This window comes from Polypterus senegalus, chromosome 17 (genome assembly GCF_016835505.1).
Source record: "Polypterus senegalus isolate Bchr_013 chromosome 17, ASM1683550v1, whole genome shotgun sequence".
Classification (NCBI taxonomy): domain Eukaryota; kingdom Metazoa; phylum Chordata; class Cladistia; order Polypteriformes; family Polypteridae; genus Polypterus; species Polypterus senegalus.
Genome location: NC_053170.1, coordinates 11,754,461 through 11,773,422, shown reverse-complemented (window position 1 = coordinate 11,773,422; position 18,962 = coordinate 11,754,461). Strand labels below are relative to the sequence as shown.

General features: G+C 45.6%; 1 protein-coding gene across 4 annotated transcripts in view; it reads right to left on the bottom strand.

Moving 5' to 3' along the window:
• znf385c (zinc finger protein 385C) overlaps positions 1-18,962 on the bottom strand; it is a 311,149-nt gene that overhangs the window by 117,794 nt on the left and 174,393 nt on the right. Inside the window, exon 1 of one of the 4 annotated variants that reach the window (XM_039739854.1) lies at positions 3,280-3,518. The exons of the other annotated variants lie outside the window; for them this stretch is intronic. Within the exon in view, the coding sequence (XP_039595788.1) occupies positions 3,280-3,289 (10 nt within the window). The 5' untranslated portion in view covers positions 3,290-3,518. Of the gene's footprint in view, positions 1-3,279; positions 3,519-18,962 lie in introns of those variants that run through there. 4 annotated transcript variants of the gene reach the window in all.

The following is an 18,962-nucleotide window of genomic DNA, read 5'->3' as shown; positions in this document are numbered from 1 at the left end:
GCTTAACTCAATTCGGAGTCAAGGCAGCGCCCAGTGGGAGCCACAAGTGCACACATACTGGACCTGAAGTGGCGCTTTACTGGGTTGTGTGCGCTTCCTAGTCGACCTGATTGTCTCACAAAGAACCATTTCATTCTGGGAAGGGCGGCTCTGCACATGAAACAGGGCCTTTGCTTTGAAAAGGTTCCTAACATGTGGTCAAAACAGAAATCCCTAATGTCCAGTGGTCGATCTGGCAAGATACTAACAGATCAAGAGACTCCGAACTCGGCCAGCGTGAGTCTATGCAGCGAGAGTCCGTTTGAAATCAGGTGCCCGCTGCGGGGCTCATCTACTCAGGGCTTTACATGGAACCTTAATAAAGAAGAGGGTCTTTCATGTGGATGGTTCTTTTGGGGAGCAAAAATACAGCAGTTTCCTTATGGGATCGCTCTGAAGAACCGCCGTGACTTTTAAAAATGTATCTCAGTGATAGGCGACGTTCTCGGAGTCATTATTAAAAAGTGCCTTTCAAATAACTGGCGATCTGTCATGTAGCGCATTTTCAAAAGAATCATATAACGCCTTTCATTTCTTATAATTTAATACCACTGTATACGGTGCCCTATAGCTATCTAACGAAATGAATCATTGTAGTCAGTTTCAAGGTCATACGCAGATGGAGCCTATAGCATCGTGGATAAGATTTCATGTGTTCATTATACCGATGGAGGTGATGAGCCAGCATCCTATCCAGGGTTCCTTCCTCCACAGAACGCTGCCAGGACAGGCTTCAGCACTCTGTGACCCAGAACTGGGTTAAGACGAATCCAAAAATGGATGAATTGATGTATACAGATTACTACAGAGCATATCTTTTACATTGCAGTATATTACAGGGTGCACTGCCCTGACACACACATACACACATGGTGCATACTGGATGGTTCAGTGATCTGCCCTGCAGCTTCTTAGCACCAAGAGAATGGATTTGAATCCCATGTCTTGGCACTGCTGGTGTCGAGTTTGCATATCCTTCCTGTGTCTGCGTTGGGTTTCTCCTCCCATGTCCTGAGGAGGTGGGCTCAGCATTAAGTGGTGACTCGGAATTAGTCTCACATGGCTGAGCGGGCACACAACTGAGTCCTGTCCTGTGATTGATGCTGCCAGGATAGACACCAGCACCCTAAGTCCTTGAACTGGATTAAGCAGGTTTGAAAACGGATGGACACCATATATCTATACGTTAATTAAAATGTTTTACATTTGTATCTATACGTTATTTAAAATGTTTTACATTTGTATTGCTAAATATGTGAAATTTATACCATTTAGATACTGTAGTATATTACACTGGTATACCATCTATTCTCTCATTTTAGCTATCTTTTAATCTCTATGAATATATATATATATATATATATATATATATATATATATATATATATATATATATATATATATATATATATATCTAGATCAATATCTATATACATAGAGAGAAATAAATGGATAAAACTATTGTATATAAACACAAACACATATCTATACACACATATTTATATATGTATATCTATATATCTATATAAATATATATATATTTATATATTTATATATATATACACATACACACACACACACACACACACACACACACACATTATATATTTTAATGCTGCCAGGACAGTCTGCATTACCTTAAGACCTACAGTATACAAAATTCATATTCCTAACCTGCTTATACAGGGAATAGTCTCATACATATACATATATACAGTATATTGAGCTGGGCAAACTAGGTTTACAGTTATTTGTATGTTATGATTGCTACACCCAAGAATGCACTTTAATAATAATAAGACAGATAAAATAATGCAACAGTTAATAAATAAATAATACAAGGATAAAGAAGGGTTTCTTATACTCATAGCTGTAAACCCACTTTTGCCCACCCCTGTGTGTGTGTATTATACATATATATATTTGGGCCCTCACTTTCCATAAATATGCTTTTAACAGTTACTTTGACACTAATGTAACACTGCGAATTTTGTCATGTTGGGATACCCTGACAATGTCGGTTCAACTCGCATTTATATGAATTTTACATGACATTTATATGACACACACAGACACATTTTACATGACATTTATATGACACACATCCACATCACTCCAGTTTTCTGAATCATTTTATGCAGCAGTGGGTCGGGGGCGTCAAATCCCATCCATGCCAAGAAACACCGGGTACAGGGCAGGTTGACCCCGCAGCACATGGCACCAGTCCAGTGATTGCTGGGTACACATTCACTGTCACTCATACCAGGTCAATTTGGGGTTAGAAATTAACAAAGCACTTAGGTATTTGCGATTTGAGATAAAATTGAAATATAAAACTCAGATGGATGGGGAGAACATTAAAATTCTACTGAGAAAATGACAGGAGCTGAAGCCCATTGCCGATAGCTGTGAGGCATGCGCTACATATTGTGTATTTATTGAGCACTGTTTAATATATACGTATACACACAGACATACGTTCCGTACACGAACATGTCAATATGTTCTATACTGTATATGTACATAGTATAGAGTGGTCCAGATCTAATTATGCAATTTTCATTACGCTTTAACTTACTAAGTTTATTACATATAGAAAATCGCCCGGAAAATCCCGGACCATAAAGAAGTGTGCGAACTGACGACATGAAGAATCGTCTTCGCGCCGAACTGGAATCGTCCCCTCATAAAGCAAAGTCATCCAGACGATCTGGATCTGCATAATTAGATCTGGACCACCCTGTATAGGTATACGGCTATAGGTATACACTAACGGGCTATGAGCGCACATACTCCCCTATATAAAGTTCACCGTATCGTTGTATCATAACGTAACATATATCACATCTCTCACACCTGCCTAAGCCCATTCCTGGTCGCGGGTCTCCGAGCCCATCCCCGCAGCACCGGACACAAAGCAAGCTTCCCGTGACCTCAAGCCCCCATATTACGAGTACATCTTTAAAGGAGGCGTACATATGAGTTCTTCAGGTGAGATCGCGATGAAGCTCACCAGTAATGTCCGTCCCTCACTTGCACATACTTAGCGAGCCCACCAGCTCTGGAATACCGCGGCACAGCCGTTCGTTTCAACGTCCATTTATTGAGGCGGGTTGAGCCGAGGTCTCCCAAAGTGGACTCTTGCCTCCTACCAAACGGGAGGCACTTCTCTACAAGCCCACCAATGCGACCATGCAAGACGGAAGCAGCGCTCACTCAGCCCCCCGACTCTTCACTCACCTAACAGCATTGCGCCCGGGCTCCGCTCCGATCTGCTCGCTCAATTCCAAGTCGCTCCTCAATCCCGAGTGCCAGTCTGCTTTCTTTAAATGTTATTTTCGCTGTTGACAGGTCCGTATTCCAGCGTTAAAAGTCATTCGAATCCAAAACCCGAGAGAAAGCCCCGTGCCTGGGTGCCGCCGACGGCTTTCGCGCTCCCTGTGAATCCCGGCTGCCTCGACTCTGAGGAATGATACATATGCACCTCAATTAAAAGCTTAATGCTCTACTGATCTGTGCGCCCTCAAGCAGAGTACGCTCAAGAGGGGGGGTCTGTGAGAGACAGCACGCACCCCCTTCCTAGCTACTGGCCGATGTTTAACCCAATCAGATGGCACAGCTGAGAAATTAACCACTGCGTGCCTCCGCAAAAAAGAGATAAGTAAAAATAAAAAAAAAACAAAGCCGGGACGTTAACGTCAAAATCAGATGGGAGAAGAGCTGCGGTGGCGCTCCCGACCCCGTAAGGCTTTCACGTGCCACACTTGGCCTCCGGGGTTTACCTGCTTCATTTTGGGAGATGATGCACATCGGCGTGACGAGCTTCAATGAAATGGATACCCAAATTATGTAAGAAAGAGACTGGCTCTGCATGAAACGGGTAGAACATGGGCAAGATGGCACTCACTCCCAGTCAACCTAACTGTCAAGCTGTGGATTTCAAAGACCAGCAACAGAACTTGTTGGACTGGACAGGTGTGACTTTGCCCATGTCTCCACTACACATGCCTTTTTAGTGTCTGTCCAGAAAATGGGCATCCTGGCTCTGCCTTAACTGGCACCAAGTAGAGTCTGCAGGCTCTCCCTTTGTTTGTGTAATGCAGGACTGGCATCTCCTCCTTCTGCCCTTTGAGCCTATGAGTCCCTTGATGATGTGCTTGTGAAAGGCACTACATCAAATAAAGCATGGATGACACAGAAGAGGGAGACCTCGGCAGAGTGGGCTACACACAAGGCTGACCAACAGTGATGAAGATGAACTTGAGGTTGGGCATCTGTGGGTTCAAACCCAACAACTATTCACCATCAGAGCCAAGTCAAGCACCCTGATAAGCTGTCTGCTGTGTAGGGCGCTATATAAACCAGAACCTTTCTGGTACTATGCCTTGATCATCTGGCAGCCAACATGAGAGTGGATAGGAGAGAAAAGAGCTGGGACTTGGGGTGTACACCTCACTGTTAAAAACTAGGAAAGGCGCTATATAAAAAGAAGACAGACTTTCAGAGACTCAGCAGCAAAGCAGACGTCTTTATTGCTCTGTGTTAATTTACCATCCCAGGGCTGTCTTAACATATGGGCACAATGGGCACTGGCTGAGGGTGCACAGGGATCACAGGGGCCCACAATGTTTCTAATGCCTATAATACAAATAATAATAATACATTTGATTTATATAGCGCCTTTCCCATTCTCCAGGCGCTATATAAATAAGGCCTAAGTATGTTTCTTTTCTGCTATTTAAACAGGGGCCCAGAGTACTACTTTGCCCAGGAGCCTATGGTGCTGGTAAGATGGCACCCTTCCTGATTCACCCTTCCATTTTGTAACTCATATATTTCTTTGAACACTTTAATTCAAGTACTCCAGTGGGTTAGTCGCACTTCATAATGTTATTATAAATAAGTTACAAGAATTTGATTAGGTTAGTAAATAAGTGAGTTTGAGGATATGTGGATGGAAGGATGGATGGATGGATGAAAATCATTCATTCATTTATTGAACCCTTGTACAGGCCTTCTGACTTGGTATTGTTCTTGGATTTAACCCAGCAGGGATGCTCATGTCTTCCTTTTCATTGCCCCGTTTCTTGGAGTGGCATGGCGCTGGCCTCCTGGTCGGTTAAGGAACCACCCTCTCTCCTGGCTAGGACACCCACCTCTAAATATCATCCATCACACCTGGTAAGTGTCCTCTTTGTCCACTGTGTCCACGTCATCCCAGATTAGTGCCGTCTCTGTCCACTGTGTCAGTCAGTGTACTTCATTGCCCACCTTGTCCATCTCTACCCTGATAAGTGTCTTCTTCATCCACTGTGCCCACCACTGCCCTTCATTATTCACTGCGTCCATCTCCTTCCTGATTGATGCCTTTATTGCCCACTATGTCCATCACTTCACGTCATTGTCTGCTAACTTTATCTCTGCCCTGATAACGGTCCTTTAAGTTCATTATGTCCATCATTTACATCCTTCATTGTCCACCGTATCATCCCTGATGAGTACCTTCATGTCACTCTCCACCATCTCCATCTCTAACCTGATAAGTGTTAAGATAAGAATCATTGCCCACATTGTCCATCTCCTCCCTGGACAGTGCACTCTTCGTCCACTGAGGCCCTTCATTATTCACTGCATCCATGTCTTCCCTGATTAAGGCCTTTATTGTCCACTGTGTCCATTATTTCACTGCACTGTCCACCGTCTCCACCTCAGTCAGTGATCTCCATTTCCAGCATGTCCATCACCTCTCTGATTAACTCCTTCTTTGTCCACCGTGTCCGTCTGAATTTCTCCCAGAGGCCCAACCACACTCTGACCCCGTGGCCTTCATTATTCCAGGGCCACCTTCTGTAATTTGGCGATTTGCAGCTCACTGACCACTGAGCCGACAATCCAATGGCTGACAAAACGCCGCATGGAGGCTCGATGGAGAAAGCCAAAGGTCTGCGGTGTGGAAAATAAGCCGAGGGAAACAAGCGGCCGAGCGGGAGAGCAGAAGCGGTCAGCCATTAGTCGAGGCAAAACAAACTGGCCATTCTGTTGTGGGCGGAATAAAGAAAGAAAAAAATAAATCAATCCATCAGCAGGCCATCACTTCGGCACTCAGCCCGGACGCTGGACCAGCAACACCCCAAAGTCGGGGTCAGCGCCTGAGATCCGATTTTCAAGTTGCTTTGGATTACAGAGCCGACTAAATGAGCAAAGGCAATGCAAACCCAAGTCAGCTGTCCTGGGGTGGTGGACAGGATGTTCTTCTGAAAAACGCAGATGACCGGTGAGCTGGATGAGCAAAAGGAAAAGACAAGACGAGGACAAGTGCAGAAGAAAGGAATAGAAAAAGAAGGAAGGATGTCCATTTTCTCCAGCTTTGTCCTTTTCTCACTGTGCATATCTGACTGCGACCAGGTCTACCAACTGTGTCCATCTCTGTTCTGAGCACGGCCTGATTAGACTAACCGACCTTTTAATACCTTTATGTACAAACTAGTTTTCTTTTTGTTTCTCTCATGTCCAGCTGCAAGTCCAAAAAAATGTTTTCTCTTTCAACCCAATCAACGTCCACTCCAGTCCCTCACTGCCTTCTGTGTCCACTCTCTGCATTACTGACCCGACTACTGCTGTCCTTTTCCATTGTGTCCAGCGCTGTTCTTATTTTTGGACTTTTGTGATATTTGCTGCATCAACTTCGGTTCTCAAAACACCTCTTATGTTAGGGAGCACAACTCCATACTGTCCATCTTCATCCTGCCTGTGTCTCCATGGTGGCCATCTTTACCTCCGCAAAAACTCCTTCAAATTCAACATCACATCGTCTACACCCCCATTGTGTCCATTTTAATCCTGTCCACTTAACCATTCATCCACCTTCACATCCTCTACAGCTCCAATGTGTCAACCGTCACCTCGTCTATAATTTCATCGTGTCCATCTTCATCCTTCCAATATCTTCATCATGTTTGATGTCAGTTCATCTCTATCTCTGTTTTGGTCCTCCTTCATCTCCATTATAAATCCATTGTGTCCATCATCACCTCATCTTTAGCCAGCAGCGATGCCAGAAATGGTAAAGTGGGTTTGGGAGCTGGAAACAATTGGGTGGACAATTCATAAGCCAGTTTTAAAATCAGAAACTGTTTTTGTGGACTGGGAGCGAATCCCCCTCCAGCGCCGGATTGGAGATTAAAGCATCTCCTCATCTTCATGGACGATTGTTCAAATGCCTGGGGAGAGCATTCATAGAGCCCACAGAAGCATTTGGGGTGGGGGGGAGGATGTGAGCTGTCCCCCCCTGGCCCCTTGTACCTTAACTGCTGTTTGTTTCTTCATTGTCTCCATTTTTTTTCTGTCCATAACCTGCATTGTGTCTACCAACACCTCATCTATATCTCTACTGTATCCACCATCTCCTTGTCTATAGCTCCATTTTGGTCATCTTCCTCTCCATTATAACTCCTTTGTGTCTACCATCACCTTGTCTATATCTCCATTGTGTCAATCTTCATCCTAAGCTGTATCTCTACTGTGTCCACCATCACTTCTTCCATAACACTTGTCGACCACTGGGGCACGCCCAGCCACCACAACCTGAGACAGACAGGCAGAGACACAAGTGTAGCACACAACACACTTTGATTCACATCTGGGAAGCGCTTCCTTCTCACTCCTCAGGGCACAGCACAGTACAAAGCACCACAGTGCAGTTCATAGTCCTCTTCTTCTCTTTGTCTCTCTTTTTCTTCCTCTACTCCTCTTCCCTCCCGACTCTGACTCCCTGAGTAGTGGCCAATGACTTTCTTCCGGCAGCTCTTCTGTGTGTGGCGGAAGTACCACAAACAAGGGCTCAGCAAACATCTAGGCGCCCCCTGGCAGTGGCAACAGACCCAACAGGGTTGAGCTTCCATGCTTGAAACCTGTGGCCCCGCTGCAAGCCAAGGGGGGCTGCCCTCTAGTATTCCAGGGGAGATATAGTCCTGGACAAGCTCTCTCGCCGAGTCATTCCATTGTTGAGGCATCCTGGCCATCACACCACACTCTATTGTGTCCACCATCCTGTCATCCATATAACTATTGTGTCCACTCTCACCTCATCTACATCGCCACTTTGGCCGTCTTCACAGTTCTACTGTGTCCACCATCACTCTGTCCATATCTTTATTCTGTCCACTATTACTTCTTTCATATCTCTATCATGTCCACCGTCACCTCATCTACATTGCCATTCTGCCTGCTTTCCTCTTTGTTATAATTTAATTGTGTCCACCATCACCTAAGCTATACTTCTAATATGTTCATAATCACTCCATCCATATCTCTCTTCTGTCCATCATTACTTTGTTTAAACCTCTACTGTGTCCACCATCACTTTGTCTACATCTCCATTTTGGCCACCTTCTTCTCTGTTATATCTCCATTCTGTCCACTATCACTCCATCCATATCTCTCTTCTGTCTACCATCACTTTATCCACATCTCTATCATGTCCACCATCACCTTATCTACATCTCCATTTTGGCCGCCTTCTCTTCTGTTATAATTCTATTGTCGCCACCATCACCTAAGCTGTATCTCCATTGTATCTACCATCACTCCATTCATATCTCTCTTCTGTCCACCATCACTTTGATTATATTTCTATTGTGTCCACCATCACTTCTTCCATATTTCTATCATGTCCACCATCACCTCTTCTATATCTGAATTTTGGCCGCCTTCTCTTCTGTTATAATTCTATTGTATCCACCATCACCTAATCTCCCTCTCTACTGTGTCCACCATCACCTTATCCATATCTCTCTTCTGTCTACCATCACTTTGTTTATACCTCTACTGTGTCCACCATCACTTTGTCTACATCACCATTTTGGCCACCTTCTTCACTGTTATATCTGTATTGTATCCACCATCACTCCATTCATATCTCTATCATGTCCAACATCACCTCATTTATATCTTCATTTTAGCCACCTTCTTCTCTGTTATATCTCTATTGTATCCTCCGCCACCTCATCTACATCTCTATTGTGTCCACTGTCACCTAAGCTGTATCTCCATTGTGTCTGCCACCACTCTGTCCATATCTCTGTTCTGTCCACCATCACTTTATTTATATCTCTGTTGCATCCACCACCATCATTTATTTCCTTATCTGACCACCTGATTCCTCCTAACTTTTATGTCTTCTTGTCCATGGTCTTCATTAATGCTTCTTTTCATCTTGCTCTGCTTTTGGACATATTTGTCCACTATGTTCCACTGCCATATACTATGGCGTCTCTCAATTTTGCTGTCCGTCTTGTTCAAAATTGTCCAATCCAGCGTATCCACGCCGTTCTGATTGTCCATGCGCCATCTACTGACTTCTGTATCTGCGCGCTAAGCTTTCCGAGGCTCCCCCAGCATCTTCTTCTGGTGTCCCTGTTCATTAAAGCGCTGGCAGTGTTAATTATGCTGTGACCGAAGCACCACATCTGCAGCAGCCACCTTGCACATGACTCTGTCAGTGTCGAATCTGTCCTTTGCGATGAGTATCAATGCTGGCTGTCACTCCACACCCTGGCGGGTGTCACATTTCCATTAGCGCAGGCCCCTCGACGAGCCCAGGGACACGGCAGGCCGTCACTTCACCTGACGTTGCGCGAGATCACAGCTGTGGGGTTTGTTCGCCGGTCACTTTCCTTTCCGCCATCCCAATAACAGACACACACATGTGACGTGACCGGACCGCTCGAGCTGCAGACGACCGTCTCTCCAGTGTGGTGTCTTGGCTCCGTCCGTCCATCCATCCGTCTAGGGTCACCCCTTGATTGCCCCTGTTCTCATGAGTTTGTTTGCTGGACCAGCACTTGGGCACAGAAGTGGATGCGACTTTCAAACAGCCTCCCTGCCCAGCCAAACCCCACTGTCTGCGTTGCTTTATTCGCCTCGTGACTCCTTCGGAATGGACCCCCAGGGAGGGCTGCAGGAGGTCAGCTTGGGCGAAGAGATTCTTCATATAAACTCTTCTCCCATTTGGGAGTTCTCCGACATTGAATTCCAATGCAGTTTACTTGGCTTTTTGGCACAGAAAAAGAATTGAATGGCAAAGTAAGAACAGACCCCTTCTTCTTCTTCTTCCTCCTCTTCCTCTTTTCCCACTCCTGTGTAGGGTTGAAGTGCCTGAACAGCCTTCTCCAAACAGTTCGTTCCTGCACCTCCCTGCTAATGAAGACCCTTTCCCTTCAGATAGAACAGATCTCTGCAAAGTGGTCAGAATTCATTACAAATATAAAACACACAACAATTGATCTCCAACGTATCCCCCCCCCCCTTTAATGCGACTCCCCTAAATCATTGCTGGGGCAGACCCTCGGCTTTACAAGTTCCAGAATTAGTTCAGTAGTCAGAGACCACCTGTCTGGGATTGGCCGGGGCGTTTCTGAGATTTACAGGGATGGGGGTCTCAGCCCCCTTTGTCACATGTTTTTGCTATTTTGTTGTGGGCTTATGCATGGGACCTCTCATAACTGATATGTGCATTTAAATTCGGAGAATGAGAAAAAAGATCACAGGCTTAGCGCTATTGATTGTGTTTATCCAGGGCTGAAGGATCAGGTGCCTTGGTGAAATCCCACCCCAATGCCACTGGGCCCAACCTCCGCAATGAAGACACAAGAACACCCGAGTAACTCCATCAGAAAAGCTCACATCAGAGGATGGAGACAAGAAAAGTCACTGAATATCCAGTTAAGACAAAGTGAGAAGAGGTAGTAATTATGATGGAGGCGGACAGACAACAACTACAGAGCAGGTTTATATAGAGGTGGGCAAAGAAAACAATGGGCACAATCACAACGAATATAGTGGACAAAAGAGGCAATGGGCAGGATGGAGATGGACACATCAGACATAAAGACATGGAAAGAATATGGTGGAGTTGGAAATCTGCTGGAGCAGACCATCCACAAAACCTGAAGATGACGAGTGAAGGAGACCACCAGGAGAACTCGGAGAACTTGGAAGGAGTGCCAAGCTACAGAGGCCAAGACTGGAGAGACTGGGCAGACAACAACTGTGCCTGGGACTTCACCAGTTGCAGGTGTGGGAAAACAAACACACACACACACACATGCACACACGCCATCCCTGCCTTGAAGCACCGAGGTGCCTGCAAGGTCAGGCTCTGGGGATGCTTCTCTGCAGCAGGCTCTGGAAGAGCTTCTGAGGTGGAAATCAATGCAGCAAAATGTGGAGAAATCCTGGAGGAGAACCTAATGAGATCTACAAGAAGAACCTTGGGAGACGACCAGCGAGTCCAAGAAGAAAGCCAAAGCTACACAATAGGCTTATATAGAGGTGAGCAAAGAGGCAATGGGCAGGATGGAGATGGACACGTCAGACATAAAGACGTGGAAAGAATATGGCACAGCTGGAAATCTGCTGCAGCAGACCATCCACAAAACTTGAAGATGATTTGTGAAGGAGACCACCAGGAGACCTCAGAGAACTGATGTAGAGCCAAGCTACATTGGCTAAGACTGGAGAGACTGGGCAGAAAGCAGCTGTGCCCAGGGGCTTCTCCACTTGCACGCACACACACACACACACACACACACACATAGGACATCTCAGAGGAAGAAACATGGGGGACTCTGAAGTCAGTCGGATGAAGGTTCTGTGGTCTGATGAAGGCCCATCAGACTATCTGCCATGTTACCCTGCACATTATCAAACACACACCATCCCTGCCTTGAAGCACCGTGGCTCTGGGGATGCTTCTCTGCAGAAATCAATGCTCCTGGAGGAGAACGTGGTGAGATCTTCAAGAAGAGCAGCATCACAGTGAAGTCAAAGCCCAACCTCAGCACACATCATGCACAAGGCAGGGAAAAAAACCTCTGGGAAGGTGGGGTGGGCAGTCCATCTCAGGATTTAGCATCGCCAGCCCATCTAACCTACATGTCTTTGGACTGTGGAGGAAAATGAAGCACAGGGAAGAATCCCACGTGGACACAGAGAGAACATTTAGACTCCACACAGGTACTGAAGCACCAAAAGGAAACCCATGTGAACATGAGGAGAACATGCAAACTCCACATAAGTACTAAAATACCAAGAGGAACCCATGTGGATGTGTGGAGAACATGCAAACTCCTCAGAGGCACTGAATCACCAGGAATGAACCCTTATGGACACCGATAGAACATGCAAACTTCACACAGATACTGAAACACCAACAAGAACCCATGTGAACATGGGGAGAACATTCAAATTCCACACAGGTACTAAAACACTAAAAGGAAACACATATAGAAGTATGGAGAACATGCAAACTCCACAGAGGTACTGAAGCACCAGGTGGAAACCCATGTTAACACAGGGAGACCATGTAAACTACAGTAAGGTACCAAAGCACCAAAAGGAACCTATATGGACACGGAGAGAACATCCAAATTCCACACAAGTACTGAAACGTCCAAGAGGAACCCATATGGACATGGAGAGAATATCCAAACTCCAAACCAGTACCAAAGCACTAGGAGGGAACCCATGTGGACACAGAGTGAACATTCAAACTCCACACAGGTATTGAAGCACCATGAGGAACCCATGTGGATGTGTGGAGAAAATGCAAACTCCTCAGAGGTACTGAATCACCAGGAATGAACCCTTATGGACACCGATAGAACAGGCAAACTCCACACAGATACTGAAACACCAACAAGAACCCATGTGAACATGGGGAGAACATTCAAATTCCATACAGGTATTGAAGCACCATGAAGAACCCATGTGGATGAATGGAGAACATGCAAACTCCTCAGAGGCACCGAAGCACCAGGAAGGAACCCATGTGGACATGGAGAGAGCAGTCAAACTCCACAGAGGTACTGAAGCACCAAAAGTAAACCCATGTGGATTTATGGAGAACATGCAAACTCCACAGAGGTACTGAAACACCAGGAGGAAACCCATGTGAACACAGGAACACCATGCAAACTCCAGTGAGGTACCAAAGCACCAAAAGAAAAGCCATGTGGACACAGGAAGAACCAAACTCCACAGCGGTACTGAAACACCAAGAGGAACCCTTGTGGATCCAGAGAGAACATTCAAACTCCACAAAGGGACCAAAGCACCAAAAGGAAACCCATGTGGACACAGGCAGAACATGCAAACTCCACAGGAGGACAGGAGGATCGAGAATGTGAACCCAGGTCTCCTTGTTGCGAGGTAGCAGCCCTACCACTGAGATTCAGGGTTGGATAAGCAGAAAATGTGAAACTTCTCAGGGGGGGTGAAGAAGACATTTCCTATTCCATGTATGTCTAATGGGCTGGTAACTGCAGCTGTGCTTGTGATTTCATGGACCTTCTGCTCACTTGTGGTTGTCCAATGCACGCACCTTTCATGCAGACAGTATGACGTGGGCCTTTCCGAGAATGTTAAACAAATTAACCATTAGTTCCTCAGCCAGAGCTGTTTTTTTCTTTTCAGAATCATAGGGAGCTCAAGACCACCTCATCACATTAAACGCTGGATGTCCATCAGCACAGACCCTCACAGCCGGCCGACTGGGTTGTCAATAAAGCAGTCGTGGGATGAGGAAGGATAGCTGAATTTATCAAAAGCTGAATATGGACACGTGGAGAACATGCAAAGTCCACACAGAGAGTACGTAGGCTGGCATTTGAACCAGGGCTACACCATCATGGAGAGGGGGACATGATTTCCCATAGCAGTGGGCATGACTTCACACCTGAAAACAGTAAGGGGGCATCTGAAATATTAGAAGAGGCTTGGTGTGATAAAGTTGCAAAAATTTAACAAGTAACAGCATTACCAGACAGTGCAGGTGAAGGGGGAGCTCGATATGATGTTTGGGATTGGTGGGGTGGCTTAGCTTAGCTAAATGTCCCCCCTGGAGCTGAGTCTGCCTGGCATTACTGCACACCAATGACCCACTAGGGTGTGAGGTGTGTGGAGCTGTCTGGGTGCCCCCACCCCCAGTGGCTTCAGGTGCATGGGCATGTAGCCAAGTAAGGAATGTGACTGGCCAGCTGGTGAGATGGGGAAGTGGCAGGATGTGGGGGTGGGGCTCAGCGTCCATCATCAGCTCTCCTAAGCCCCTTTTAATCGCGCTTCAGGCTGGCACTCAATAGCAGATCATATTTCCCTTTAAGCTGCAGCCGTTTCTAAATTTCTATAATGAGTTGCATGTGGACACACCGACTGTTGGTTGGCAGACGCAGCTGTACACCCTGCCTGGCACAAGGCCTGGCACGCTCTGCCTGCATGGCGACAATAAATAAATAAATTAAACAATTACAGATCTCCTGAGGGACTTATCTGCAGTCTCTGATTACCTGGGTCTCTGCACCCCTCGACTTGACCAAGACCCCAGAAGAATTCCTTCATGACTGCTCATAAACTCACTTTATCCAATCGCTCCACTGGCCCGGAAAATGAATTGTGCCCAAATGACCGAAAACAATCAGATTAAAGATAAGAAAACAGCAGAAGTGGCGTGAGTCTGGGGACATAAGAGGATCAGGGAGAGCCGGAGGACTGCAAGAGTGAGTCGGGGGGCCGAGCCTGAGGACATGAGACAGTCTGGGGGGTGGGGGTGGGTAAGTGGTGCAGATGGAGCCCGAGGACATCTAAGGACCAGGATGAGTCTGAGGAGACACGTGCAGTGAAGAAACAGGACTAAATGAGCTTGAGGACATTGAAGGACCTAAGCGAGAGCAAGAGCACTGTAGGGCCAACGTGAGCTGGAGAAGATAAGATGGGCATCGTAAAAGACAGGGAGGATCCTTAATAAGGTAAAGGACTGGGCTGAGCCCGAGGACACGAGACTGTCAGGAGAGGGCAAGGTGGGAAGGGGACATCAGAGGGCCAGAATGAGACCAGTGGGGTGAGTAGCATCTGAGGACATGGAGGAACCTACAAGGAACAATCTCTGAATTGAGCAGGAGGATGACTTGACTTGAGGACACCTGAGGACCAAACTGGGCATAAGGACAGAAGAGCACCCAAATGATAGGGTGAAACCCCGCGAAGAAAGGACTGAATGAGCCCAAAGATGACTTCAGGTCATCAGAAGACCAAAGTGAGTCTGTGGAGATACATGGTGTGAGTGAGCCGGAGGTTTAAAGAAGACAGAAAGGAACTGTGGAAAAAAAAGGAATGGAATGAGCCCAAGGACATCAGAGGACCAAAGTGAGAGCAAGAGCACCGTAAGGCCAATGTGAGCTGGAGAAGATAAAGTGGGTGAGGAGAGCTTGAGCATCATAAAAGACAAGAAGGAGCCATAAGAAGAAAAAAGACGGGGCTGAGCCCAAGGACATGAGCCAGTGAGGAGAGGGCAGGGTGGGCCAGGATGAGACAAGTGGGGTGAGTGACATCAGACGACAGGGTGGAGCCTGCAAACAAAAAAGTCTGAGGATGACTTGATGACATCTGAGGACCAAACTGGGCCTAAGGACAGAAGAGAACCCAAATGACAGTGAGGAGCCCTGTGACAAAAGGACTGAATGACCCCAAAGATGACTTGAGGACATCAGAAGGCCAAAGTGAGTCTGAGGAGATCTGCACCTGAGGATGGCTTGAGATAAGGATGTCTGGGGACTGAACTAAGCACAAGGACACAAGAGCAACAAAGTGAGTCTGTGGAGATACGTGGAGTGAATGAGCCTGAGAATCTCAAAAGACAGAGAAGAGCTCTGTGAAGAAAAAGGCCTGAAAGGAGCCCAAGGACATCAGAGGACCAACATGAGCCTGAGGGGATGTGTGGAGTGAGTGAGCCGGAGGTCTACAGAAGACAGAACGGAACCCTGTGAAAAAAATGGACCTTAGAGGACAAAAGTTTACACACAGACATCAGAGGACTGAATGAATCTGAGGAAATATGCGGAGCGAGTGAGCCTGATGACTAGAGAGGACAGCAAACAGTCCTGTGAAGAAAAAGAGCTGACTTGAGTTTGAGGTCATCAGAGGACCAAAGTGAGTCTGAGGAGATACGGTGTGTGGGTTGTGAGTGAACCTGAAAATCTTAAAACAACAGCAACATTTATTTATATAGTACATTTCATACATCTATCCATCATCCAACCCGCTATATCTTAACTACAGGGTCACGGGGGTCTGCTGGAGACAATCTCAGCCAACACAGGGCGCACACACACACACACACACCAAGTACACACTAAGGATCGCCAATGCACCTAACCTGCATGTCTTTGGACTATGGGAGGAAACCCACGCAGACACGGGGAGAACATGCAAACTCCACGCAGGGAGGACCCAGGAAGTGAACCCGAGTCTCCTAACTGCAAGGCAGCAGCACTACCCACCTTGCCACCATGCCACCCACATTTTCATACAACCAATGTAAAAGATTTAAAATTTGAAAACTTAACATTTTTTAAAAGATAGCCAGGAGCCCTTTGAAGTTAAAGGGACTGAAATGAACCTGAGGACAACTTGACTTGAGGACATCAGAAGACCACACAGAGTACAAGAACATGAGAGTGCTACAGTGAGTCCGAGGAGATATGTGGACCGAGTGAGCCTGAGAATCTTAAAGGAGAACAATGAGCCTACTGAAGAACAAGAAATGAACTAAACCTGATGCCATCAGACAGCAAGATGAGCCCGAGGACCTCACAGACCAGAATGAGCACAAAGGCCTGAAAGCGCCAGCGTGAGTCTGAGAAGATATGTGGAGCAGAGGGAGACAGGGACTTTACATTATATGAACAAAACAGACTGGACTGAGCCCAAGGATATTAGACAGGCTGGAGGACCAGGCAGCTGGGTGGGGCGTAAGTGGAGCAGAGGGAGCCTGAGGACCACAGAGGACCAAATGGAGCACAAGGACTAAGGGAGCACTAAGGGGAGCCTAAGAAGAAACAGGGCAGTGAGAAAGTACTAAGACCCCTTCATTTTCTACACACTTTATTGTGTTATAGATTTCATTTGACATGGATACATTTACCACTATTGTCCCTCTATCTGCACTCAACAACCCACAATGACAAAGTGAAAACATGTTAACAGTACGGTCTGCAAATTTATTACAATCAAAACGGTGGTCTGTCATTCCTGGAAGTATGCAGTGGCACCCCAGATTGTGTTCAGGTGCATTCTGGGTGGTTTAACTTTTCTTGAGATGTGTCTAGAATTTGATTAGAGTCCAGCTGTGGCAAATGGAATTGATTAATCATATAGTGTCTTTCACATTAATATATCTATCATTTAGTACCTTTTACATCGATCTATCTGTTATACAGTCTTTTACATCTATTTATCTATCCTATAGTGCCTTTCACTATCTATCTATCTATCTATCTATCTATCTATCTACTGTATCTATCTATCTATCTATCTATTATACAGTCGTTTGCACCAATTAACCTATTATATAGTGCCTTTCATATCAATACATCTGTCTATCATTTAGTACCTTTCACATTGACCTATCTGTTATATAGTCTTTTGCATCTGTGTATCTTTAATATAGTGCCTTTCATATGTATCTCTTATGCTGTATCTTTCACATCTGTTTATCTATTATATAGTATATTTTATTTCTCACTATCTATCTATTATACAGCAACTTTCCATTCTATCTATCTATGGCTTATAGTGTCTTTCCCCTTTCTCTTTCCCTATCTATCTATCTATCTATCTATCTATCTATCTATCTATCTATCTATCTATCTATCTATCTATCTATCTGTTGGAAGGAGCCTTTTAATGATAAACTGAGCCCGAGGACATCAGAGGACCAGAAAGAACCCGAGGTGGCTTTATGATGACTTAAGTGAGCTTGAGGACATCAGAACAGCACAGAGAGCCAGAGGAGATGCGTGGAGCGAGTGACCTGAGAACTTTAAAGGATAGAAGGGTGATCTGAGCTTTAAGACATCAGGGGACCAGAAAAGCCCAAGAACATCAAAGCATTTAAATGGCAGAAGGAAGCCCACTTTGGGACCAAAGTCGTTCCACTTGCTAACAGCCTGGGCCATATGGGCTGTCCCTCCTCAATGCTACAGAAGTGACAGTCGCCATGCAGATGCCTTTAATTAGCCCTTTGCCATCGCCGGCCACAGCCCAGAGTCCTTCTGCTCGTCTGACAGGATCACGTCGTCCCCCAGCCAATCCGCTCAACCTTAACACAGTCGGCATGGCAACATCCACATGTCATAAGAATAGAAAGGATTATAGACAAAAATTATGAGGGCATGAAAAAAAATGAAAAGAAACGCTCCCATCAGCAAACAAACAAAAAAAAAAAAGAACAAATCCAACTGGACAGCCGCAGAGAAAAAAAAAATAACATCAATCTGTGATTTATTCAGTTCAGTGCCAGCAGAGAGGGGCAGTTAGCGGATTCCTGCATGTCACTGGGTGGGCTTTTCAGAATGCCAATCTTTTCTTTATATAACACCTTTCATATCACAATGCCAATCAGCCGTAAGTACTATGCAATCCCCCCATAAAAAACCTCACAGTGCTGAGCTGTGAGGGTCCACAGATTTGTTTTGAGCAGGAATTGAAACTCTGGGCAAAATTTGCAAAACATTCATGGACTGAGCTGGCGACCCAACCTGCATCTGCCTTTAACTTTTAGAGTCAAACCGGTGACCATTATGATAAGCTGGACCATTATGACAGGTGACCATTATGTCTAGACTATTAATAGACCATTAAGTTAGGGTCAAACCTGTTGGAACATTTTGAGAAGTCTATTAGGGTCAAAACAGTGACCACTATGATAGGTTGGTCCATTACGACAAGTGATCATTATGACAGTTGCATTAGGGTCAAACAGGTGACCATTATGATAGGTCTGATCATTGCTTTAGTTGACCATAATGACAAGTACATTAGGATCAAACCAGCAACCATTATGACAAGTAACCATTATGAGAGGTCTATTA